Source organism: Aphelocoma coerulescens, chromosome 4 (assembly GCF_041296385.1).
Source record: "Aphelocoma coerulescens isolate FSJ_1873_10779 chromosome 4, UR_Acoe_1.0, whole genome shotgun sequence".
NCBI lineage: Eukaryota > Metazoa > Chordata > Aves > Passeriformes > Corvidae > Aphelocoma > Aphelocoma coerulescens.
Genome location: NC_091017.1, coordinates 24,121,137 through 24,146,729, shown reverse-complemented (window position 1 = coordinate 24,146,729; position 25,593 = coordinate 24,121,137). Strand labels below are relative to the sequence as shown.

General features: G+C 41.2%; 1 protein-coding gene across 3 annotated transcripts in view; it reads left to right on the top strand.

Moving 5' to 3' along the window:
* UNC5C (unc-5 netrin receptor C) overlaps positions 1-25,593 on the top strand; it is a 252,542-nt gene that overhangs the window by 149,432 nt on the left and 77,517 nt on the right. For 2 of the 3 annotated variants that reach the window (XR_011150534.1, XM_069013117.1), the window contains exon 2: positions 9,957-10,178. Coding sequence is in view for 2 of the 3 variants with exons in the window: in XM_069013117.1 (XP_068869218.1) it covers positions 9,957-10,178 (222 nt within the window). In the remaining variant the exon portion in view is untranslated. Of the gene's footprint in view, positions 1-7,381; positions 7,407-9,956; positions 10,179-25,593 lie in introns of those variants that run through there. The other variant, XM_069013118.1, reaches the window with a different exon arrangement.

Here is a 25,593-nt window from a genome sequence, read left to right as displayed (position 1 = left end):
AGTTTGAAGGTAGTGAACAAAGAGTGCTGCCTATTAAGCTCCTACATCCGTTTTGCAGAGGGGACCCTGAACCTGAGAAATCAGATTTCCCCAAGGTTACACAAGAATATCTGTCCCCTGGGTCTCAGCTCAACACCTTAACCAGGTGGCCGTGTGACTGAGCTATTATTAGGTGTGGTCAAGTGTCCTGTGTTTTTCTGAGATGGAGTGATCCCACTAGATCTCAGTTTTATTAATCTTGAGATGCTGGATCGTCTCTTTTCGATGAAACAAAAATGCTTTCATTGAAAGCGCTACAAAACTGGGAGCAAAGCTCTGCTGCAGTTTTAAAAATGGGAAAAGTAAGGATAAAAATAACCATTCTTGCTAGAAACAAAGGGTTGACATTTTGACCCTAACATACTGATGCAAGAAGCAAGCTTAATTATTAATATGAAACAACATAAAAGGCAGAGAAAGTATTTGTAAAGTGCCACGTTCAGTTACAGATCCTCACTCAAGGTAGCAGTATAGAGCTCCTTTTGTTGTGCCAAATGCATTGCACACAGATTTCTTTCTATTAAACAAACTTGTGCTGTGTGATATGATTTACCACTGGCCATAAATCCATCTGACTGCGGCTGATGGCTCTAGCCTGAGCTCTGTCTTTGTTTCCAGTACATGATAGAGACTTAAGAGCGTGAGAAAAGGTGGGATCAGTTTTTCATTTGGTTATCATGTTTGGGACACCATGTTTGGACTGTTGATATAGCAGTCAGATAAAGGACCTGAGTCTGAACTTCTAATTCTAAAAATGTGTACAGAGTCAATTATCCTTGGATTTTCCCTGAACTGTATGCTTTGGACTATACCCAGGAAACTTGTTTCCAGTATGTGTTGAGAATATATTTTATGTCCTGTAAAATGCATTCTACCATCTAACTACAAAGGTTGTCATGTCTTGTAAAAGGAGATTTTTTTTGTATTATTGTAACAGGCACTTTCTTTCATGTTCATGTAAATATGGCAGGCTCTGTCCTGTGTGACAAAGAGTGCCTGAAGGGAACTTGAGAATGAATAGGTTTAACAAAAAGTATTTTAGCCTAAGCCTTGTCCATCTTTAATTAGTTATCAGGGTTAAAGGAGGGGTCAAGAGCCTGGAGGTGCTTCAGGACTAATGTGTCAAAGGGAAGTGAAGCCTAACACTGAAGAGGAAATGATGCTCCTCAGAGGTTTCATAATTTCTGACCTTGTGTCAACCATTACGACCACTAATGGCAGCTGAGGCAGAAATGTTTCAAGTTAGACTTTGCTTTGCAGGTGGTTAGGAGGGGATCCCATGCCAACACACAGACCCATCACAAGCTAGAATCCCAAATGAAAAATGCTTAAGATGGACAACACCAAACCTCGTGGGCTGACACTGAAGTTTCTCTGCTGTTCATATGTTGCATCTGTATCAGAGAAGACACAACTAGCAATAATAGGCTTGAACTCTACAAGCACAACCATATCTAACAGGAGCTGTGTTAATTTTCCAAGCAGATTAAATGCCTGTAGCTCCCACTTGCGGAATACGGTGTGTGTGCTTGGCTAAGTAACACTTGCATGTTATTCTCTGTGAGTTCGTTCCATGATGGAGTAAGGAGATAAAGTTGTGGAGATAGTCTGTAACCCACTTTTTTTTTTTTTTTTAAGCATGAACATTTTTATTAGTTTTGAACAAATCATACATTAATAGAACAGTTTAGGTGAGAAAGACCTCTAAGATCATAGAGTCCAGCTGTTAACCCACCACTGCCAAATCCACCACTAAACCATGTTGCTAAGTGCCACATCTACATGTCTTTTAAATATCTCCAGGGATGGTGACTCAACCACTTCTCTGTGCTTGGCAACCCTGGAAGTAGAAGGAGCGAGCAATCTTCCACAGGATAATCACCATGAAATGTCACTGATGTCATCTGCTGCTTGTCAAGCACTTTATTTTCAAGTGCCATCCTTTTGAGAGCCATGGCACAGTAACTGAGCCAGCCTTATCCAGTAGCTCTGTACAAGCCCAAGGAGTTTGCATCAGAAGTAATGAATATTTTGCAAAGAGGGATGTGACTCAGCAAAGAAACAGAGCCGTTGCCTCTTCACTTTACATTTCACGCTCTCAGTGCTCATAAGTCAGCCTCACCCCCTGATGATTTGCCTCAGCCTTTTTTATCTATTTATATGGTTAGGCCGACTCACAGGAAGTAGTGCTTCCAGATTATTGCATTAAGTTTCTTATATTGACAACAAGTCTCATAAACCTCGTTGCTCAAAGAACAGCTTGGTGCTCTTCATGTGCACCAACAGAAAGTATTTTCAATTGCCTTGCATGAAATCATACCATGTTCTGGCATTTTCCTACGCTGAGTCCAATGCTGATGAGTACCTGTACCATCTCTTGCATGTTTAGGCAGCAGCTGGTGGTCTGACAGAGTCTGTCTCAGGGCAATGGTAACATTCTGGATACAGAACCTTAAATGTCATGTCTACATATAAACCTGCAGGTTTTGTCTTGAAATAGCAGTGGGATGTATAAAAAATTTCTCTGTGTTACAGAGCACTAGGAGTTTTGTTTTCAATTTTCCTCTCATTTGGTTGATGTTAAATTTTCAAGAGAAGCAGAAACTTTAATTATAATTATGAATTATATTAAACAAACTGGGGGAAGATGCCTTTTTCCCCAACAGTAACTTGCAAAACTCTTTATAAAGGTGGTACAGTCAGTGTTTCCCTCATCTAAGTGTGATTCTCCTTTTCCTTACTCTGGTGCAAATCAGATTAAACTCCACTGGAATTAGTTGTTGGGTAACAGCAGTGCAGTTTACCAGGGTAATCCAGGCAAGATGTACTCCGAGCACTGGGCTGAGAGGAGATGGCGCCGTCAAAGCAGGGGCGATGGAGAACACATTGAGTGCTGTAGGCAGCATGGTTGCACAGTGTCCACATTGCCTGTGGCTGAGTGATAACCATTTATTCTTTCATCTTCCTCTGCCCTTGGCTTTATATCTGAGCATGCAGCATTCACATAAGATAGGAGCACAGAGAGAAGGGAACAACTGGAGAAGGCTCCACTACCCACAGGGCTCCCAAGGGGGAGCACCAGCAGCCACTCAGTTGGCTGCATTCTTTGTCTGTGAAACCTCCCTGCCTTTGAGCTTTTTCCCAGTCCCCCAGTCTAATGGCAGACTGTGCACTCCTGTTAAAAGGGAAAGCATGGTGCTTCCTTCTCCCCTTCAGCTTTTCACAGCTTTCTGAGAAAGGCTGGTGGGGGTATGGTGGACATAGCAAGCACGTTTACTGTATTAGGTATTGCTAGGCTTATTCATTTAGGATGGTCTGTATAGTAGGCCTGTCTCCAAATAACAGAAACCTCCTTCCTGGACTCTTTAGTTGAACCAATAATCCAGTATTTCAGATGTCTGAGATGCCCATTTCCTGGGTTTTTGAAAGGGCTTCAGGTTGGTGCCTGTGGCTGACCATGGATCAAGTATTGATTCCTATGCTGCTGTGAAAGTTCCTTTTTTGCTAGGGGTACAGAAGGACAGGAAAGGATGCATTTGGCTGTTCTTTGATGTTCCTGTGTTTGAGGGGGAGACTTTTGCCCAGTAGCCTTCTGATGTGTAGCCACTCAGTGGCTATGTTCTTCATTCTTTAAGTGCATGCAAAGCTTGGGTTTGACCTCCTGGGGATGTGTTACGCTGAGATGTGCTAGGAGAGTCGTCACTGAGCTGCTGCAGGTGCAGGGAAAGTTCATTCCTCTTTGTGGTCTTTATTTATTCTGTTTCTGGACTGAAGTCACCCAAAAAAGATGAACATTGCATGCCCTATTGATTTCTCTGTCACTTGTCCCAGACTGTGCTTGCACTCTGCCTTCCCTGACAAAAAGAGCATTTAATTTTGTGGGTGCTCAGTAAATTTGAGTCAGAAATTCCCTTGGCCTTGCTCCCAGGAGGGTCCAGCAAAGTTCAGCAAGCATCTGGTTTGTGGGCTGCCACAAAACCAAGCCTCATCTTTAGGCACATAAAGGCCTGCAAGTGAATTCTGCTACAAGCAAGCGGATGCCAGCCTCTGAGGCTGGCCAAAATATTTTGCTGTTGCAAAATTACGGTCTTCCTGAGCTGTTTGGGGATACCTTCCCCTTTTGAAGTGCTGCAGAATAAGGAGTGAATGCCTTATTGCATGCTCACCTTGCAGTCACCCACAGTCAGGGCTGACAGAAGGTAAGGGCTGAGAAAGCCACTCTCCTTCTCCCCAGGTCAAGGCGGGAAAATGTGCTTTCTCTTTCAGGGCACAGGCTACACTTTGCTGTGCCCATTCTCTGTCCTTGTGTGGTCTCCAGGGCTGAGGAAGGCTTGAGAGGGCCTTTTGGTATAGGAACTATTCATAACTGATTCTTAGAAAAAGTCCTCTTTTCTCCCAATTTTTATTCAGCTTGGCCTAATGTTGGATTCACAGCTCCATGGTGTTATGGTCCTGTAAGGTGGAGGCAGGCTCTGTGGCATACAGTATTTTTTGCTTCCTTGCTTCCCATTTGGTGGCACTGCATGCCCTTCCTAGGAGGATAGAAAACCCTGCGACTAAAGGGCTTCCAGCCGAGCAATTTTCCTTTCCTGAAAGAGTGTGTGCTGTAATCCAAACCCTTGCCTCCATCCTGATAAGCTGTCTGGCTGAGCTAGCACCTGCTGTTAATTTTACAGTAAACAGTACTTGTTGCTCTAGAAAGCTTTTTAATCATAACATTAAAACCTGAACAGAAATCCCATCCATACAGTGAACTCCAGCTGCCTTTCTTGCAACACTCGGGGAATGATCTTGCCAAGTGATGGGCATCCAAATGCAAATGGAATTAACTTTGCAGCCATTCATTTTAAATTGCTCTTGAATCATTCTGAAGTAAATTCCATTTGAGAAGAATTTGCTTCAGGTCTCGCATGAAGAGATAATGGTCCAATATATTATCATCTAAGCAATAATAGTTCAAGTCTCGCAGTTCAGATACGTACTGAGTTATATGCTGGGTTGATGGGAATTAAAGCTTCATATATAGTAATAAAACTAGTGATCTAGAGATGAATAGATTGGTGTATGGAGCACAATATTTTCCTGCCATAGATTAGAGCAGGGATACTAATCCATAAAAGGGGAAATATACCATTAAATCTCTTTTCACTTGTTATGCATGGAGAGATATAACATGTACAGTTTTAGAGGCAAATGCCTGAAAAGAATAAACACCTTTCCTAACACCAAAAGGTTCCTGACTTAGGCAAAGATTTGTTTTACCTTAAAAGAAAACTGAACTAAAATTAAGCTAAAATTTCTATATGTGACAGCCCATGCCAGACTGTATCAATGCTGATTTCAGTGGCATTTCCCCCGTTCCTTTAGATTGGAATTTGACCTTCCTTTTAAAAAGAAGAGTTGCCAGATACTACAGAAGGCAAATTAAAAAGTGTATCTGTATTTGGGCAAGAAACTAAAATAAAAATTCCAAATGAAGTTTATAGATTAAAGTGGCTTTTAAAAAAATTATTTTCTTAATATGAATGAATTGCATGACTGGAACCAGTTTAGCAGTACCATTAATCAGGTCTTTTGTCTTGCTAATATAAATCAGTCAATAACAACAGATGGGCTGTACACTTTATTATGTGAAAATAAAGATGAATGTGGCATACTGCAGAAGTAAATTTGCAGCTCAAAGTTACTGAGCACAGAAGGGGATTTGTTACGACAGGGGAGAACAATGTGTGTCTTGTGTTTGTGTTTGATCAAGGTTGTAAGGGGAACTTGCTGCACATGACATTGTCATAATGACTGGAAATCAAGTATGTGAATTTTTAGTGTTTGTTTGTATCTGCACTCCCAGATCACTCCCAAATGGTTTAATTAACTTTTTTCCTCCAGACAAAAGAAAAAATTTCCAACTACTTAGGAGAGTTAAATAAGAGAGTTATAGAGTTTGCTGCTTTGTTGCACCATTGGGAGATGAACATTTTAAATAACCAGCGATAACTGTCAGGAAGATGCAGATCAAAGTCTCAGGCAAGATTTATCCCTTCATAAGCAATGGAGCACACAGTGAGAGGCAACCCCCATCCAAATTATAGAAACTGGCTCAAGAGGCCTCACAGTTATCAAAAATCACCCCTGAAAAATCTAAGTCAGAGTCTGGTTTTTGTATGGAGAGAGGAATGTCCTGTGTTTAAGTAGAGCTGGTCAGGAGAAACTGATGGAAGTGTTTATTCAGTTGTCAGAAACTGTGTCCTCATGAAAACATAGATTTGTTAGACTGCTTTGGTGTTACCAGATCTTGTTCTCTAAAGAACTGCAAAAAATCCCAGCACAGTCAAATGTCCTATATTGACATTCTCTGTGTTGGATTTTTAGGAATATTTCGCTATATAATTACACTAATGTTATAATTATTCTTGCATGTTGCTGCGAGCATTACAATGAAAGCACAACAGCATATCACTATAATTCAAAAACTGAAATGCAAGACTGGGCTCCAAGATGTGTGTTAAGATTGATGGCTTAAAACCCTGTCCCAGATCAGCAGCTGGATTGGCTGACTGTCCAAGCTGTGACACAGCTGTGCCTGGTGTGATGTGCAAGCCATCATGAGGGGATTTAAGGTTCTTCCTCCTCAAAAGATTCTCATCCTGAGAAGCAAGTCACAGCCTAGCACAGGGGAACTGGGGCTGCACACCCTCTCTACCTGTCAACCACCATCCTGCAACTTCAGCTGGCAGCAGCTGCTGTGCCTTCATGACAGGGGAGGGGTGCTTTTTCTCCCCGCAGCACCTGACCCCATCTCTTTGGGAACACCAGTGACTTCCTGCTGTGGTTCACACAGGCTGATTAAGCCACCTGTTACCCTTCAGCAGTGAAAAGCAAAAGCAAGGGTCCCTCAGTGCTAGTGGAGATAGGACTAGCTTTGCAGTGGGATTGCTATTTTTTTTTCTGCCAAACCCAGTCATGGTGATAATCTATATGTTCCTCTTGAGAAACTGCTCTATAAAAAAACACTATTGTTGCTATTAACAGCAGCATTATGAGGGCAAGGATTGAATGAGCATTCTCAAGTTTAAAAAGAAAAAAAACAAAACCCGTAGCTACTATTTTAAATTTTTTTCTGAAACTGACAGTTTTAAATGCCAGTTTCCAGGGACATGGCAGCCTTTGAGCACTGTTTGTGCGACAGTTTGTGAATGGTTTCCATCTATATCCCTAACATTTAAGAGTGGTTCAGATGCCTCTTGATAGAAATGAGAAAGAGTGTGGAAAAATAAAGCTGAGCTTTATTATTGCTCAAGAAGAGTAAGGAGGAATCACAGCAAGAAGACAGTAAGAAAACAGGCTTGTACCTGACTGCAGGATGCCAGGTTGGTGGAGAGAAGCAGCTATCACCACAACCAAAATGGGAGACCAGATTGTAATGTGCTGGGCAGTACTTTGAATATATACAAATAATATCTAAACTTTAGAAGTAGTTAACCTTCAGAAGGAAAAGCCAAAACCCACACAGGTTTTCCAGGCTGATTAAAGAAATAATTCTGAAAATAACCTTGTTTCTTTTTTGCAGCTTGCTGATCCCTCCTTTTAGACTTGCTAGTTGTCTTTGATAAGGTGCAGTTAATTGGTCAGGCATTGTCATTATTGCCTTTGATAATGTGCAGAAATTTAGTGCTGAAAATAAATACATTTGTTCTTCCAGTCACCAGAAATTAGTGAAGCAGTACTTGTTTAATTATAAAACATATGTGTGCTTTGTTAGTTTCCATCTGTCTGCTTGCTGATTTGCAATTAAATGACCAGAAGAAAAAGATACGTCCTGTGGCAATTCAGGGGAAATGATTCATCTCTAATGTTTCTGTGTTGTGGATGTCTACAGAGCAGCATGTGGGAGAGGGGACGTGTGCATGGAAGGGGATGAGGAATGCCAAAATTCCTCTTGATTCAGTTCAGACATGTCCCATTGTCATGAAATCACATGAGGACTCCTGTTAACTTACTGTAACTCATCTTCTTTTTGGAAAAAAATGGGAAGTAAAATGGAGCAAGGAAGAAATACCTAACAATGAGAGGAAATAGGATAGCAGAAGAAGGAGGCTGGTGTGGTCAGAGTGAAAAGGAAACTGCAGAAATAAAAGGAAGTATGGAAAAATGATAAAAAATTAAATTTAATTTGAGTATCTGGACATGATTAATTGGAGAGGGAAATTGAAGTGTTATAGTTGGTCAGAGATTTTCCTTTTGCTAGAAAAATGTCAGGCCTTATTTATTGGCCCTTTTTTCTATCTTTGAGCCAGTTCCCTTCTATTAACTCTGAGGGAGTGATGCCTTAGTGAGTCAGGCCTGATACTCCTTATAAAATGAGACACTAAGAAGGACTGGAGTATTTTTAAATTAATATTTGGGGGGGGGGGGGAGTGGGAAATAAAAATGAAAAAAAAAAAAGTGAACATGTGTTCTCTTCATAAACAGTTTGGGAGATTCACAAAATGGTTTACTCTGTATTCCCATCACTGATAAAGACATGCAGTTTACCTTCATACAGCATGGATGGGTACAATATTACCTTCTTCCCCTCTCTCCTTCATGTGTCCCTGCTCCTTCTTGTCTTTCTGAAAAGCAGTATCTGGAAGGAGAGTCATGCCCCTTGTAATTCTGGACACGGCCTGCACAGGGAAGTCTCAGGTTCGGGGAGGGAGCCGTCTAACATTTCATCTTCATGAAGACTGGCAGGGAGGAGATAGCCCGCCAGTATTTTCAGTTGGATGTTCTGTGGTGTTTTATTGATCAGCATCAGCATCCATCACTAGGTATAAGGATAACTGTGTCAGAGGTAGAAAGGGGAGATTGAATGAGGCTTTCAGAACTGCCAGCTTGACGCTGGTGGATCTGTCAGGAGTTGCCCCCCCACCGCTTTGCTGCTCAGAGCCTCTTGGGTGTTCTTGTGCTCTGATGGTGGGGAGAGAGATGGGGAGAGGGTTATTCTCTGCTGAGTTTGGTGCTGTCTGATGTGGAAGACTTCCTCTGCACAAAGGGGCAGAGGGGCTGTAAAAGAGTATTTGTGAAGAGGGAGGGAGAAAGGAAAGTAGGCACGTTCCGTGTTTTCAGTCTTGCCTCCCACACGATGGATTGCTTTCCTCTTTCTCCAGATTTCGTTCATTGACTTAATTCTTTACCAGCAGCACCAGAGAGGTGCTGAGGTTCCTTTTCTCAATAGCATGTGTCCGTGTTGGCCCAAAATGTCACCATGTCCCAGCTGCCCTGCCCCATGTGCCAGCTCCCACGTCCTCTGTCCTCTCCATAGCAAGACTGCCCAGACCAATGTTCTACAGACAGAGAAAATAAAGCATAGCTTGGCACCTTCATTAGCAGTCTTAGCAGGAGAGTCAGAGTACGGACAAACAGGTGCAGACTGGACTTGCATTTAGTCTTTTGCCCTTAGAGCAGATTTCAAATTGCTCATCTGAAACAAAAGGTGCTATTTCCTATTTGGACCAGCCTCAGCTGCCAGCAGCTATTGCACGCACCTGATTACACAGTGCGATAAGTCACTATTGAAAATGTGACCTTGAAGCCTCTGAAAGTTTCTATTATTTCTCTTTATGGCTTTGCAGGCAACTCTCCCAAGCTCTAACACAAAGCTTTATTGCTGGTATTGCCAATGATGGTAAAAAAGGACTGATCCCAGATTGTGAATGTGCACATCCCTGTCACATCACAGAGAGGAAAGAAAGCTCAGGATGTAAAGAACAATTTTCTTCTTTGGAAGAAGTCTGGAAACAATAGTGCATCTAAGCTTCAGTTTAGGAATGCTCCTAAGAAAACATTTTATTCAAAAAGTATGCACCTTTTTTAATTTACACAAAGTTTTTTCAAGTGTCTGCCAGCTGAATTTTGGTTCTTTTATTTTCCCTTTACAGATGATGACTTTTTTCATGAGCTTCCAGAAACTTTTCCATCTGATCCTCCAGAGCCATTGCCCCACTTCCTCATCGAACCCGAAGAGGCTTACATTGTGAAGAACAAGCCCGTGAATCTGTACTGCAAAGCGAGCCCAGCCACACAGATCTATTTTAAGTGCAACAGTGAATGGGTTCATCAGAAGGACCATGTGGTGGACGAGAGAGTAGATGAAACCTCTGGTGAGTTTGTGTTATGTCATGAAGGGATGGGAATTAACACCATTAATGTCAAGCCCACTGTTGTAATCAAGTAGCTGTTTCATATGGCAGCTGCTTTTCTTTACTCCCATTACATCTGTGAATTCTATATCTGGCATTACAAAATGTTCCTGTCACAGCACAGAGGTGATGTCTGCATCCAGGGCAGTTGGTGAAACAGAAATGTAGAGCACCCTGACCACGTCTGAAACCAAAAAACCAGAACTATGCACAAACAAAATGAAATTCCTTTCTTAGGACAGGTCTACTCCCAGTTCACTTCTCCAGTGTCACAAATTCACAGTGGTTGCACTGTGTTGTTGTCACAGACCAAGAACCACATTCTCCCCAAAGTGTCAAAGAGCAATTGGGTTGTTACTAGAATGATGTTTTCTTAGGGAGATATGAGAAAAAAAGGAGAACTTTAATCAGTTTTCATCAAGAAAGAAGGAGAAAGGACACCTGGGCACACTTTAGAGCAGTGTATTGATCCAGAGCAAGCACCTGGCTGTTATTCATTGCGCTTCTCTGCCTGCTCCATAGAGCCTGTTAGATGGAGAACTACAGTAGGTTAGCATCCCTCCTCAGTCAATGCCAGAAATCCCACCGGCAGTCATGGAAGTAAAACAGGATCCTCATGGCACAAAAAAAAAAAGGGGGGAGGTTTTAAAAACTTGAGTAATAAAGCAGTGTTTGGGAAGACTGGTAATCAACAGAGTCTGAGACACATGCAAGGAGAGAAGCAGGACTTACGGCTGTTTTGATGGCTCTGAGAAATAACTGGATACCAAGCAAGAAGGTGCTTTCCATTTGGGAATTACCCCACCACTTGGTCTAATTACTTAGAAAAATAACTCCACCAGATGTCTTGGAAGTCTCTTGTGAACCAGGTTTTATTTGTTTCAGCTCATTTATTTGCACAGAGATCAAAAAGCATAAGCCTTTCTTGGTACTCTCACTTGAAAAAGAGAAGGTGGGTGTAGGAAGAAAGGCTGTAGAAAAGAAGTCTGTATTAGACTTGGGGCCTGCATATTCATTTGTTAAAATTGGCTTTTCCACAAGTTGACTGCTGGAGAAACACTAAAAAAAAAAAAGAAAATCATGTTGCTTAATACATCTTCAGGGATTTTTACTCCATGGGGGCCCAAGGGAATGAAGGGCAAACAGAAGGAGAGCTATGACTGGGCTGATTTTTTAAGCTTTTGTGAACATCAGCATTTAGAAACATGAAAATTTTTCACTACAGGTGAAATATTCTTTTTTTTTTTCTCAAAAATCTCATTGTGGGAAAACTTGGTGACGTCATAAAGCAAACTGCATTCTACAAGTGTAAAAGGCCAATCTCTAAAAGAGATACATCAAAATATTTTAGAGGACAAATACTTTGCATAACAAACAACAACAGTTATATGCAAATGAGAACCATATCCAATTAAAGATTAATATAATCTACTGGGTGGGGGGGAAGAGGGTGTCAAAGCTGTGCACAATGGAAATGGAAGCTCAGGAAAATATATTCACTGCAGATGAAGCTGTAGAAAAAAATTGCAGGAGACAGTGGCTGTGAGGGTTCATTCTGGTGTCCAAAGAAGGAGATATCAGCTTGGCAGCTTGCACCAGTCAGGCTGGCAGAGCCCTTGGACTCTATCACTTTTGATACTATTTTGGTTTCTTTTGCTATTTTTGACTAGCTAGTACAGTTGTAACCTAGGGCACAGCAGTAATGACTGAGCTGTTCAGAGGGTGATGTAAGGATGGCAGTCCAAGCCTACACTGCTGCTGCTGCCTGCAGGCTTGTGGTTAGAGAGGCAGGAGAAATCGCCCACAAACCAGATTAGGTCTAGACTTCACATGGGTGACCTGGGGCTCAAAGGGATCTCACTCACACAGTGTTTCTGCAGGGTCAGTCGTGTAATCCAGCAACTGGGGGAAAACTCTGTGCTTTCTTCTTTCCTGGTATTTTATTGTTCTTAAGTTCTGTTCTGCCTGCTTATGAAAGGAGGATCGTGCTGAGGAGATATTCTGCTGCTGGGTTGGAACCAGGCTTTCAATTCTTTACACAGACAAGCAGAGCAAAGGAAAACAAGGCAAACAGACAATAAAATATGAGAGGAAAGAGGTAAAGGTCACTTGTGCTTTCTTTTCTAAAGGACAAGTAATCAGGAAGAAAGCGAACTAAAATACAGGTGTGATGCTAGCAGTACATCATCTTGGGATTGTAAATGATGCATGAAAGAGAGAAATAGGTTTTGATTTGCAAAAGATTATGTGTTCATGGACTTTGAGCCTGTGCCCAGGAATGAAATCTATGTAGAGATGATTAACTCTTCTCATAAGGCAAATTTGTTTCTGTCATTGATAAGACCAGGGAAAACAGCACAGCAATAGCAATGGCACACAAGATGGAATTAGAGTGCAGCCAGGCTCTCACTGAAGAGAGATGCTAGATAGAAATGTTGTATGTATTAAAAAGGTTAATTTTTAAGAGAGGAAAATAAATATTTATATTTTTTTCTCTGTATTTTTTTTTCTTTGTGAAAGAGAGAAGACAAAAAATAAGAGTAATAGTTATATATACTTTGCACTGTGGGGTGTTTTTAAACAGTGGGTAAAGCTTTGCTGTAAAGAACATGCATGGGGACTCTGTAGGAGTTGTTGCCGTCTGGCTGGAGAGGATGAAAACCGTAATAGTGGCAGGGTGTTCTAGTACCACTTTATTTAATTAAATTAGCCTAAAGAGAGAGCCTTGCAAAATATTTTACACTGATCGAGTCTGAGAAACCAGAGGCTTTACAGAGAAGATCATTACACTCTGTTTTTAAATCCTCAGACTCACTGGAATTTTTCTTCTTTATGGAAAAAGCTAAGCGTTTTCATAAAGAAGTCAAATGGGGGCTTTGGAAATGTCTGGTGCACATCTTTGACTCTTTCATTTCCTATGTATGTGAAATACAAGGCAGGTCATTGTCTTTTTTATGCCTTTATGTCTCTGGAATATTTTCCCATTAATGTAGGAAAGAATAAGAACACTGGTTTTAAAAAACAAAGATGAGAGTTCTGTTGAGGGAACATTTGATTTTATGGCTGACTGTCATGAAAGATAACAGCAACAAAAATAAAAGGCACCCTGCAGAACTGGTGCTTTTGTGGGCAAGAAAATTCCATTGTTACAGGGCAGGAAGTTCAGTAGCATCAATAATTGTTTGAGCAATTTGTGCACATTTTCCAAATTACTGTACCTCTGAAAATGACTATGGCAAGAGATTTTTTTGCAATGAGAATGGCAAAACACTGAAGCAGGTTGCTCAGAGAGGTGGTGGATGCCCCATCCCTGGAAATGTTCATGGCTGTGCTGGATGGGGCTCTGAGCAACCTGATCTAGCTGAAGATGCCCCTGTTCATTGCAGGGCATTTGGACTAGATGACCTTAAAGTTCCCTTCGAACCCACACCATTCTGTGATTCTGTTACTTTACTTTGCATGTGTGCTTTTATGGAGAAATATTTTCCAAGACATGCATGCTGGTTCTGCAGTGGTGGGAGAATTGTGCATGTATAGAAAATCAGTGTCTTGCACCCCTTTCATTTGGACAGAGGGATTCCATGCTGCTATATCAAACCCCACATCCCAGTGATGTACAAGAGAGAAGCAGAAAAAAATTGGGAGGTTTTTTTGTCTTTCCAGTTTGGATATGCGTTGCAACATTTCCTCCTTGACTATTAAGGTGAAATGGTCTATAAACCCCCTCTTGCCCTCTGTCAAGCCAGGCACATGTTCTTCTCTCTCCTTCAAGCAAGGAGAAAACTTTTGTGATTCTTAAAGTGCTAATTAAATAGACATATTGGGCAGTTCAGCCAGCATTATTGTTTGCCTACACTGTCTGTCTTCCTCTGCTGGGATGCATAGGGAGAGGAGGGCTTGGGGAGTTTGCTGATGACCCCCCCCCCCCCCCCCCCCCTTGTCAGATTAAGAGGGTTTATCAAACTGCACTTGGAGTGGACAAATACACGCTTCTTTTCAGAGAGAAACCTGACTTCTTTTTGTTCAGTTTCTTTACACAGCCACTGAGATTCTGACACTTACCTCCCACCATTACCTTCCCCAATTAATAAAGTATTTTTGGATGATTTGCAGATTCAACGAAAGGAGACTGAGCTTTTGCCGTAGGGTCAGCATTGATCTGGCAAATAGGAGTTTGTTATCTTAAGCAATGGGTTTGGCAGCCTGTCGAGGGAGTAGATACCCAGCTAGCCAAGTCTTTAATAGATCACCCTCTCAGCAGAAAGATCAAGGATTGACATCTGCCCTTTTGCCTTCAAAAGAGCTCTTACAAGATCCTGCAGCCAAGGCAGCCAAGGGGGGAAACCTTCACAGTCACTGTGCTCTTCTGGCACCATGTACAGAAGCAGGAAAATCACTCCCAGCACAAAAGGCTCTGTGGCTTCATCTTCCTCTCTGCATGTACATCTCATGAAAGCCATTTATTTTGGTGTTTGTCACACCACATATTAGAAGGCTGCATTACCCTAATGACAAAAGTCACAGACGTTGTTTAAGCTGGGGCTTCTGATTGTACAGCAAAAGTCATTATACAGCCTCTCATTTTGAGAAGTCGCATTTGTTTGTCTTAGTATTTTTTATAAAAAAGAAAAGCTGTTATTTCTTAGTATTGCATGTCTTTGAATAACAGCGATGAAGAACTTAATTTGGCAGCCCAAATACAAAATTGCAGTGCCTCCAATCCCCAAGTAAGCACAGCTCAGGGAGAGATGTGGAGGGATAACGTTTTACTAGTTTCTTTTACCCCTAGATCTTCCTTTCCTTACAGCTATTTTCTTTCTCTGGCCATCTTTTTTACTTAATCCCTTTTGCTTCTCGACATGTTGTAGCCTCCTAATTTTCTGTATTATTTTTGAAGAATCCATAAGATAAGGAAAAAGCTGTTTTTCCAAGCAAATGTGACCAGTGTCCCTATGAACTTCACTACACAGATAACAAGTGATGCTGAATGCTGCAGTTAGACCTAGCCTGCAATATTTTCATTCTCTGGGGTAGAATACCTTGGGGTTATGTTAGTAAGGGTAGCCACACATCATAAATAAGGATTGCTTTCATTCTGCCATTGTCAGAAGTCATTTTATTTTCCATTTATCATTGGATCAAATCCATTACAGACATCAAGCACCCATATAAAAAATAATTATTTCTCAGCAACGTATTGCCAATTTTCAGCTCTGCTCCTTCAATACTCTGCCCTAATCCAGCTTGTTTCAAGGAAATTTAAAAATGTGCTTGAGTATCTCTTCCCAAATGCTCCTATTAATAGTTTTGAGATGTGGGTTAGAATTGATACTACAATCTGTTTTCTTCCATAATTTGAAGTCTGTTCCCTTTTTGGAAGGTTGCTGCAAGTGAAACATGCTTATATACGTATGGTCTGAAAGGCTGCGGGTGGTGCAGAATGAAGCACATAACTCTGTTTCTCCAAAGAACTGGAACTCTCTGGGGAAATACAGGCTCTTTACTTCCATAAAATATATGAAGAAACCCAGGGGTTTTTTCCTACTTGAAATTTAAGTTGCAGACATTTTTTGCTGTCACTTGGGCCATCTTCTTTCTCCCTGTCACTCCCTGTGTCCTGACAGGCAGCTCTCCTGGGGAAGAGGAACTCTGTGCCCATTACTGCTGCAAGAGCATCTTCAAAATCAGCTGCTGGGAACATGGTTTCCCCTCACCCAGATCAAGGGAATACCCATCAACAAAGCTGCTATAGGCAATGTTTTCAAGCAGACAAAGTTGGCACTTTTATCTTGAGTAATTAGTATATTTGGACAGAAAAAGTAGCCATTTTGGAAGCATCAGAGGAAACACACAGAGAAGCAGAGAACCACCATTTTCTAAGACATACATTTAAAACGGGGTTTTTCACTCAAGTAAGTGGAGAAATTGCTAAGGTCGGGACATACCTGAAAAAGGGAAATAAACTTCTGTAAACGGAATAAGACCACTGGACTAGATATTTGCTTCTGGAAGCAAATCTGACAGGCAATACCAAGCCATGCCCCAAGCCCAGGGAAATTACTTTTTTCTTTAAAGGCCTGCAAAAGACTTGACAGTTTTTGTGTTTAGACTCGACTGAGTATAGTATTCACTTAAAATATGTGCATTAACATAACAATAATTTCTTATTTAATCAAACTGTTGTATGAGGGGGTTTTGTCCCTCTAAGCCTTTGTGGAAGGCTGCTTCCAGCTCTTAGACCAAGACACCTTCTTTTTTATGTTCATAGCCATTGAGACCTGCCTGTTCTTCTGCTACTGCTGCCCTTTCCAGCAGATCTTTTTCGTGTGGGTGTGTGTGCCCAGCCACTTTTGCAGGCAGCAGCGGTGGACCTTACAAACCCTCCTGGTGCTAATCTGACTGGGGTATGTTCTCCCAGCCTTGCTCTATCCTTCACAGTACTCAGGCATGCAAACAGAGGGAGCTACTCTTCCTGTAAGTTAATCCCTCTCACGCTCCTCCTCTGAGTAACGATGGGCCCATGGGAAGGGTCATTTGCCCATTCCAGATTTTCTGTGTATTCACCACATATCTGTGCAAATCACTCAGTGTCTCTGTTATTTACCTCTGCAAAGTGCTTTGGGACCAAAAGATAAAAGCTTTAGGATATTTATTCATTTCTTATTGCAGCATTAACTTCCTATCTGCAGCTGTTTGCCTGATTGTCCTGGAGGTTTCCTGTGGGCTTCTAGAAAAACAAATCTGAGACAGGAAATAAAGTTATTTAAAATAATTAGAAGAGGAATATGGATGCTTAGTGCATCTGAAGCTTTTGAAGATACCCCCTTGAATATTTCCAGCCTACATCTTATCTCCTCCAAGTTTTTCCTTCATTAAGCCCTTTGTTACACACTCGTAATCCCATTAATTCCCCAAAAGACGTCTTTTGACATCAGTCCACCCACCACAGCTTCTGACTAGCCACAACTTTGCACAGCAATGCTTCCTTTTTCCATCCATGTTCCCCAGCTCCTTTTGAGCCCTTTGTGTGGGATCTGGAGCCCTTGCGGCGAGGGTGGTCTGATGCCTGAAAGGCTCATAAATGTGATCTTGATTTGGAAGTGAGTCCCAAAGCTTAGTCTCCATCCTGCACCCACTGGCCTAAATGGAAAACAGCTGTTTCTTGGATACAGTAACGGCAGAAAAGAAGAGCAGGGTGGAAAAGAAGAGCACATCCAAGGTCTTGTGGGCTGTCAAACAAAAGTGCTGCACTCAGTAGCACCCTGGCAGGAACATTTGCATCCTATAAGTGTAGTTTCTTCAGTTAATTAAATATGAGAATGTGTAGGACCAGTAGATCTGTAGTTTTTTCGCAAAAATACCTGAAAGCACTCAGGAAAATGGAAGGTCAAAATGATACCTTACTTTTTCTTCTGGGCAAACAAGTTACAGTCTGATGCAGCCAGGGTATGTGGCTGTGGTCTAACACTGTTTAGAGACATTGAGGTCTTAGTGACTGTGCTAAACATTTAAGTGTTTTCCAGACTGCCTTGATACCTGTCTAAGCTTGTATCTCAGTTACCTGAGTGCTATCTTCTATGTTTTCCTCTATTAGCTCGTTAGGCAGAGAAATCATCATCTGAAGAAGAATTCTTATTCTTTAAAACTACATTGGAGAAATCCTTTCCTTTTTTTATATTTTTAATGGTTTTTTTAGGAAAAAAAAGCATTTGTATGGAGCAAAGCCGTGTGCATAGATCAGATTTAGTGAGGCTATTTTTGCTGTGCAGGTAGGGTGCCAAATCACCGCTAATACTGAAGGGGAAGAGAGGTGCCTATCACACGCTGCTGTGACCCGTCCAGGATCTAATTTTGTGCTGCCTTTAGAGGTTCACTGGCTGTATTCATTTTGTCATTCCCTTGCATTCCCAATTTGTACATAAATGAGCAGCATGATGTGGTAAGTAGCAGCAGCGTTGCCATTCACCTGCAAGGTTACCTACAGCTCTTTCTCCTCAGGTTTTGTTGGAATGTCTTTCACAATTCCTCATAACTGTTCATCCCCTTCATATTTTGATTGTAAGAGTAGAAAGTGAGTCTTTTGTCAGACTCTTCTGTCTCTCCTACCCCCTGAATACAAATCTTTAAGCCCTTGCAGCCTCTTCTATTTTTTGCTCCCAGGTTTTTATTCGGAGAGGATCTCGGTTGGTTGATTGCAGTTTCTGGGTTCCCAGTAACTTGTATAATTATGTTTTTGTAATGAGGCTGATGTTGCACCTGGGTTGGTTGCTGCACTCTCCTCTGAAGAGGAGTAAAGACTGCCAGCCCTGAGGAACAGCAGTGCTTAGAAATGGATCAGGTTTGTTTTGGGGGTTAGATTTAGTGCTTTTGTTTTCAACTAAGGTGGAAACTAGTACTGGAATTCAGAGTGGTGGGTACCTAGAAAAAAAAGTGTAAAAGGAGGCAGCTAGACTTACAGGGATACTATAGATGGCATTTATTTACATATTTTAAAAGGTCTTTTTTTCAAGTCACATGTATCTGCAGAGGAACTTGCTTGCATCCCTGGTACCCCCCCCCAGGTGACGAGTATCATGAACTGTGCTGTACCCAGAAACATGTACACACCAAAGGACTTCTGTGACCACCAGGCTGCCCCTTTGCACGCCTTCCTGCCGTGATTCCTTTGTTCACTACAAACTAAGAAAAACCTCCTGGTGTTTTGACTGCTGCCCTGGCACAGCCCTGAAAACATGCTGGGTGGGGGAGCAGACAGTAAATTCCCAGAGCTTCATCTCTGTCTGGAGAAAGTCACTTCACTTGACAGCGCACTGGACAAAACTGCTTTGAAAGCAGCTGCTAGCCTTTTTCTTCTTTTCTTTTTAGTTTTCTCTTTTTTTTCAAGGTACCCAGGTCAGCTGTGAAATGCCATCCCCAGCATGCAGAACAACAGTGGCAAAAAATGATGGGGGTCTTAAACTTCTTCCCCAACCTGCTGTTCTTGCACATTGCAGACTAAAAAAATAGGAAAACCACTGCTGAGGAGGCTCCCGAGTGACCCCTTGTGTCACATTCAGACTGTCCTTGTTCCCACAATAGCTGCACCAGCCACTGAACTGTGTCATTGCATCAAGTTCACAGAAATAAGGCATTTTCATATTGTCTCTGCTTCTCAAAACCATGCAAAGTGGATGTGGTACATAGGTACATGTGCAGATACGTATTTTAGATCTATAACACGTATAAGTCAGTAAAATAGACAACTTGATGTATATTTTTATATATAAATCTATATACAAACCCATTTATTGTTCATTTCCCTGCCCCCCTCCACTATGCAAAGGGAATGTAAACATGCTGTTCAAAATTCAGATGCTCTCGGTTGGCTTCCCAGATGTTTGAAGTTCAATAGATTTCTTTTTTTTTTTTTTTCATAATTTCCCCTTCTTCTTCTTCTGAAGTGCTGAACAACCATTATTTCTTTTTGCCTGCACATTGAGATTCATCTGTAGGCTCTAGACTGCCTCAAAAGTGCTTCAATTTTGCATGAGCACTAAGCTGGGGACTGGGAAGCATTACCCACTGCTGAAGGCCTAGATCATTAAAAAGAGCATGTAAATCCTCTGAACCAGAAATAAGAAGTGCACAGATTTTCTTTGTGAAGTCTCAACTGCTGCTTTAAGTAAAACACAAACCATTGGCATGGTTTTTTCCTGGCCCTTTAAAAAAAACTAAACCAACATCTTTTCTCAGCTGCATGTTCCTCAATCAAAAGAAGGGAAGATTGGGCTATGACCCAAAAGCTGGAGCTGCTAAGAGCTCATACTCGGATGCTTTTCTCTGTGGACAGCCTGTCTTCTTTCCACTCCCAGTAAGTAGCACCAGCCAGGCAAGGAATTGTTTGGGTATTGCCACCTGGGGCTTCTTAGTGTCAGGATAGCTTTTGGGTCAAGATGCTTTGAGTCACATTTGTTTCTGCTCCTAGACTTCAGCCTCTGTGAGTTCAGAAATGACAATGCCCATTGTTAAATGTAAATATATTTATAGGGAGGTTTTCTTTGGAGTCCTGCTACACTGGAGCCCATTGCTTTTTTTCCAGGAAAAAGGAAAAAAGAATGTGGTGACTGTAGCACATACTGTTGTATGTGGAAGAGAGCAATGAATTTTGGAGCAATTTGTGCATATTTGCAAAAGCTGCTGTCAACCATAAAATAGCCTTCATTAAGAAACAAATTGGGAGGTGTTTCTCTTTTATCTCTGAATGGTTTATAGGCTGAGAACAATGCTGTTCTAAGGTATTAAACAACAGTAGTTCAAGGGTGATGTAAAGCAATCAGCTTTACTCCAAGGTTGGCCAGGGGAGGAGATAGAGGGGCTATTTTACCTTCTTCAAGGGAACAAACCTACAGGGCTGTACTGCCCACCCCCACCATGCTGGCAGGGACCAGGGCACATGGTTTGTTTTCCACCAGCATCCAAGAACTCTGTTTTGAAATCTTCCCTGCCTCTTACGCAACTTGGTCCTTCAGTTGTTAATGGGAAAAGAACAAAAATGCCTTGTTTTCACTAAAAGAAAACAAAACCCAAACAGAATCCATGTTCTTTAATTCCAGTTCAAAGTAAAATCTCTCTGAAGACAGTCCTTTGTAATTTTTGTGTAAGTCAGTCAGTTAAAAAATATTAGGGGAGCTGGGATTTTAGCTTAACTCAATACCATTAGGTGGTAATTAGATAACATAGGTAGGTGATGCAAAGCTATGCAAACTTGACATGGGTTTTAAAGCAATCTTGACTTTATTGCATTGCTGTCTTCACCTGTGTTAATTTGAGTTAAGATTATATCTGTTTCCTAAAGAGAAAGTAATGAAGAGGCCAAAAATAGCTGGAAGCCTCTTAATTCAAATATTTAAGCTAATATTTGTGGAAAATTGTTTGTGATCTTCATGCTGTCATTTCATATCCCCAGCCAGCCTCAATTTACAGAAAAGCAGTATATTGAGACAAAACCAGGTGTAGGCAGTCACAGTGTGAAGGATTACTGGGTGTAAAAGCTGTTTACTCTTTTAAACTATATCTGGATATCTATCTGTCTATCTGTCTTTTGTTAAGATTACAGGTACTCCATATAGAAAATAAGCTATAGGCAAAGTGTGCCATTCTGCAATCATTTCAGTCCCATTATGGTGCACAGAATACATTTTTCTCAGCAAGAACTTTAATATTTGAAGCTGTTCTTCTTGTGCATAGCCTATTTATTCATTTTTAAACATCAAATTCTATAGCTTAAGTACTCTGATATATTTGAGTGGAATAACTCTCTGACTGTGAGGGATCCATCTCTGCAAGAGGGTAAATAAATTTAAATTCCTGCATAGCGCTGATTTTTTTTTTACCTTTGTAAAAAATTTATTTCACCAAGCAAAGTGAACAGACACAGGTTGTTTGTAGCACCTGTGATGAGCAACTAAATAAATTGGATAGGTCATTCCAGACTATCCATAAGTAAAAAGATCATAATTCTTGGCTTTGATCACTTAAATTTTGCTATTAAAGGTAAAAGGACAAAAGGACTGTGTAAAAAGAAACCAATCTATTTCCCTTTTATTAAATATGTTTACAGTCATACCACTTTGACTTGTGGTCTTGGCCACTTTCATGAAACAAAAACTATGCATTTTAGGTATTTTTGGGGTGATGCTTTGTTTGAAATCTTAAGAGAGGTGAGGAATATGAGAACTGAAAATGCTTTCATTCTTTTTGCCAAACACCGTGGAGATAATCCATCCCCTCCTGAAATGATTGCAAAGGTCTGACTTTCTTTTTTGGTATCAGGATTCTCCTTCCACCCTCATCTTGCACTATAAAAGTGTGTATACTCACATCCTTCAAATCTGTCCTGACTGAGCAGCATTCATAAAGCATCCCTTCCCACCCCTCTCCTACTGCTGATAGCTGGGAAAAGGGACTGTGAATCAGAAAGCATGGCCTGTCAGACTGGCACCGATTTATTTCAAGACTGCACAAGCCACCACACTTTTTGCCATGTCTAAGTTGAGGACCTGAGTGGGGACAGACCGTGGTTTTCTAAGTGACATGCTGTATAATTTGATTCTATAGCAGTATGTGTTTCGTGGGTGTGCAGAGGAATCTCCCTACTCCAGAGATGTTTTGCTGCTGGCTCCCCAAAGCCTCCTCTACATCAAACAGAAGCACTGTCCCTGCCCTCTGTGTCCCCACCAAGCAGTGGGAAGGGAGATTTGGGGTCTCAAGCATTCAGGGGAACCTGTGCCTGTGTGAGCAGGGAGGGAACCAACAGCACTGAATACCAGGTTTGTGAGGATGCTCTGAGAACTAACTTCACAAGATTGAATGTGTAAAGGGTTGCAAGTTACCTTTGTGAAAATGGGCTGTATTTCCATACTTATTTGCAGTGGCTGTGAGATACCTGCAATCTATATGCAGGTATTACTGTAATTTCTTTTTCCAGATCAGTAGGTCATAAAGTTCCATCTCCTTGAGAAATGTGTTCTTTGGCGTATGTGATTACTAATTAATGAAATACCTTTTGGGCAAATGAAAGCACAAAAGCACTGAAACTGTTTGAACTTCTACTTACAGAGAAAATAAAGTATCCATGCAGTTTCTTAGAGTTTGTTAAGTGCAGTTTAGCCTTGCAACTAAATAGTTCCTGTTTACTGTTCTGCCAGAGGGTTCAAACACTTACCAATGTAGCACTTGCACCAAAATTGCTCTATCAAAGTCCTGAGGAGTATTTTCACACATCTTGGGTATTAATATCAAATGCTGAACAGTTATGACAGCTGAAATACATCAAAACAGCTTCTTGGCAGAATGGTGGCCAGTCAGGTGTAGATATTAACTCTGTGACCCAGGCTGGCTCCAGGCTGAATAATTACATTTGATTAATTGATAATAATTTTCCTTTTTCTGATGTTTATGGTGATCATTTATTTTCTTGTGCAGTCTTATATGGTCACAGAACCTTGAGATATTTTTGCTTCCCTAGAAAGAAATGAGTCTGATCAGCAAATCTGTTTCTTTTAAAATCATTGGGAAATTTGCCAATTACTTTGGTGGATGCAATATGGAACCCATGAGTTATAATTGCGGTTATCAATAATCTGCCATAATATCTACAATTACATTACATTTGCATACATTAAAAAAGATAACATTTGTGCCTCTGAAGACCAGATAATCTGCCTCACAGTTTGTATAGCCAGCTAAGCTAAGCACTTGGGGACCGTGTGTGTGAAGTGTGTCTTTGGTTGATTGTGTTTCTGGGATACAGTTATAATAAAAGGCCATGCATATAAGGCATGATTCCATCTTCACACTTCCTTTTGCTCCATGAGGGGTATTAACTTGGATTTTGATATACACCATGAGCCGGTGCCTCTCCCCGTGCTTATTGAGCTGCACACATTAGCAGTAGGCAGACTGAGCAAGGTTCTTTCCAGCCTCTGCCTCTCTCTGCCCATTAATCCCTCATAATGTGCAGAAATAAGTAAAGTTTTACCCCTTTTCAGAGGCTAAGTTGTATTAGTCCCAGAAATACATTTATTTTATTGAAATGAATGGTTGAATAAGCTGTGCTAGTAAGTAGGCAAAAATTGTGACTTATGGACAACCTACTTAAGTCACTGGACTGTGACATAATTGCAGACCAGTTATGACAAATGTCACGAGCCTTCTTTGTTGCTGTCTTTCACCCTGAACTGGACAGTAAACTACTGGGGCAAAAGAATGTCTTAGACTGGTTGTTGTGCTTTAGGTCCAGCTGGTAACTGAGCCCCACACTCAATCACTCCCCTGGTGGGATGAGGCTGAGAATCCAACAGGTAAAAGTGAGGCAACTCATGGATTGAGATAAAGGCAGTTTAATAGATAAAGCAGAAACCGCACAAGCAAAACAAAGAATTTATTCAACACTTGGTGGGCAGGCTCCTTGGTTCTCAGGAAGGCATGGCTCCATCATAGGTGACTTGGAAAGACAAATACCACCACTCTGAGCATCTTCCTTATCCTTCTCTCAGCTTTATATGCTGAGCATGTCATCATATGGTCAGGGATATCCCTTTGGTCTGCTCTTTCTGGATTTATAGAAGGAATCAAGCATTCTAGCTGCCCACATTGCTGTTATTTCCCTTCAGCTATGTTTGTTATTGCATTGCTTGAAATAGGAAGATCCTGACTTCTTGTGGGTTCTTCCACCATCTAAGTGATTATTTTGTAATTGTGGAAATGTGCAGCTTACTCAAGAGTTCAAAAAACCCCCACATTTATGCTGTGTGTCTTCACCTGCTGTATAGCTTAGCCATATGAAGAACTAGACTGAAAAATTCAATATATTTCTAAAGAAGAAGGTAAGGTAGAGGATTTACTCTCTGTAAGAAGATGACATTTTGTTACTTAGCACAGTGACAAAGTAGAATTGGCCAGTACCAGGTAGATTATATGATGCATAAATTATTGCTAATCTCCTAGTCTATCTTGTCCTAAGTATATTCGGGCACAATATAGGAACTCATTTTATAAAGCAACTTCTAATTTTGCTCTCAAAGATTATGCACTCACCTATAATCAAGCAATTTGATAAACAGTTGCCTGAATAAGAGGTGCAGCATGTCACCTTGTCTGGAAATACTGAGACAGGGGTTGTTCAGCTTTTTTCTCCTTTTTCCCTTTTTTTTTTTTTTTACTTTTTTATTCCTCTAGCTAATGTTTTTTGGTGTAGAAGCAGGTCCAACAGAGATAAGATGAAGATCTTTGAAGTCATCATGCAAGGGTTTTCCTGCACTTGGTGCCCACATGAGATGGATAAGCAATACACTCCTGAATGAAAGCAGAGAGAGTGTGCCAGCTCCTCAGTGAAATCTCATGTACAGCAGTGTGTCAGCTGGTAACAAGGCAATTTCTCTCTGAGATACCTCAGCAAATTGTAGTTTTTGCAATATGGCCTAGAAAAGGATTTTCTGTTAGGGGTGATGTTGGAGTGTGCTAGCAGAAGGAATAAGATTGCAGGGTGGTACAACAAGGGAAACGTGTCCCTTTGTGCTTGCCCCAGGGTCTGAGGGTGGGTGCATTTCAGCTGGTGAGGGTTTTCTCCTAAATCAGTGTGGCTGTTTGTGCAATAAGGTGCCAGTGGGCAGTGCTGGGAAGCAGTGGTGCAATCAGCTCCGAGTTCTGGCCATGGGTCCTTATATCCCAGATGATCTTGTGGCACCACCAACTGGTTTGATACATTTTCAACTCTAGGACAGATAGTTTACCTCAGAGATAAAGACACAATGACATTTTTGCTTGTAAGCAGAAAGAGGTAGAATTTATTTGCTATGGAAAGGAGGTGTGTGTCTTTTTGGTCATGGCACAACTG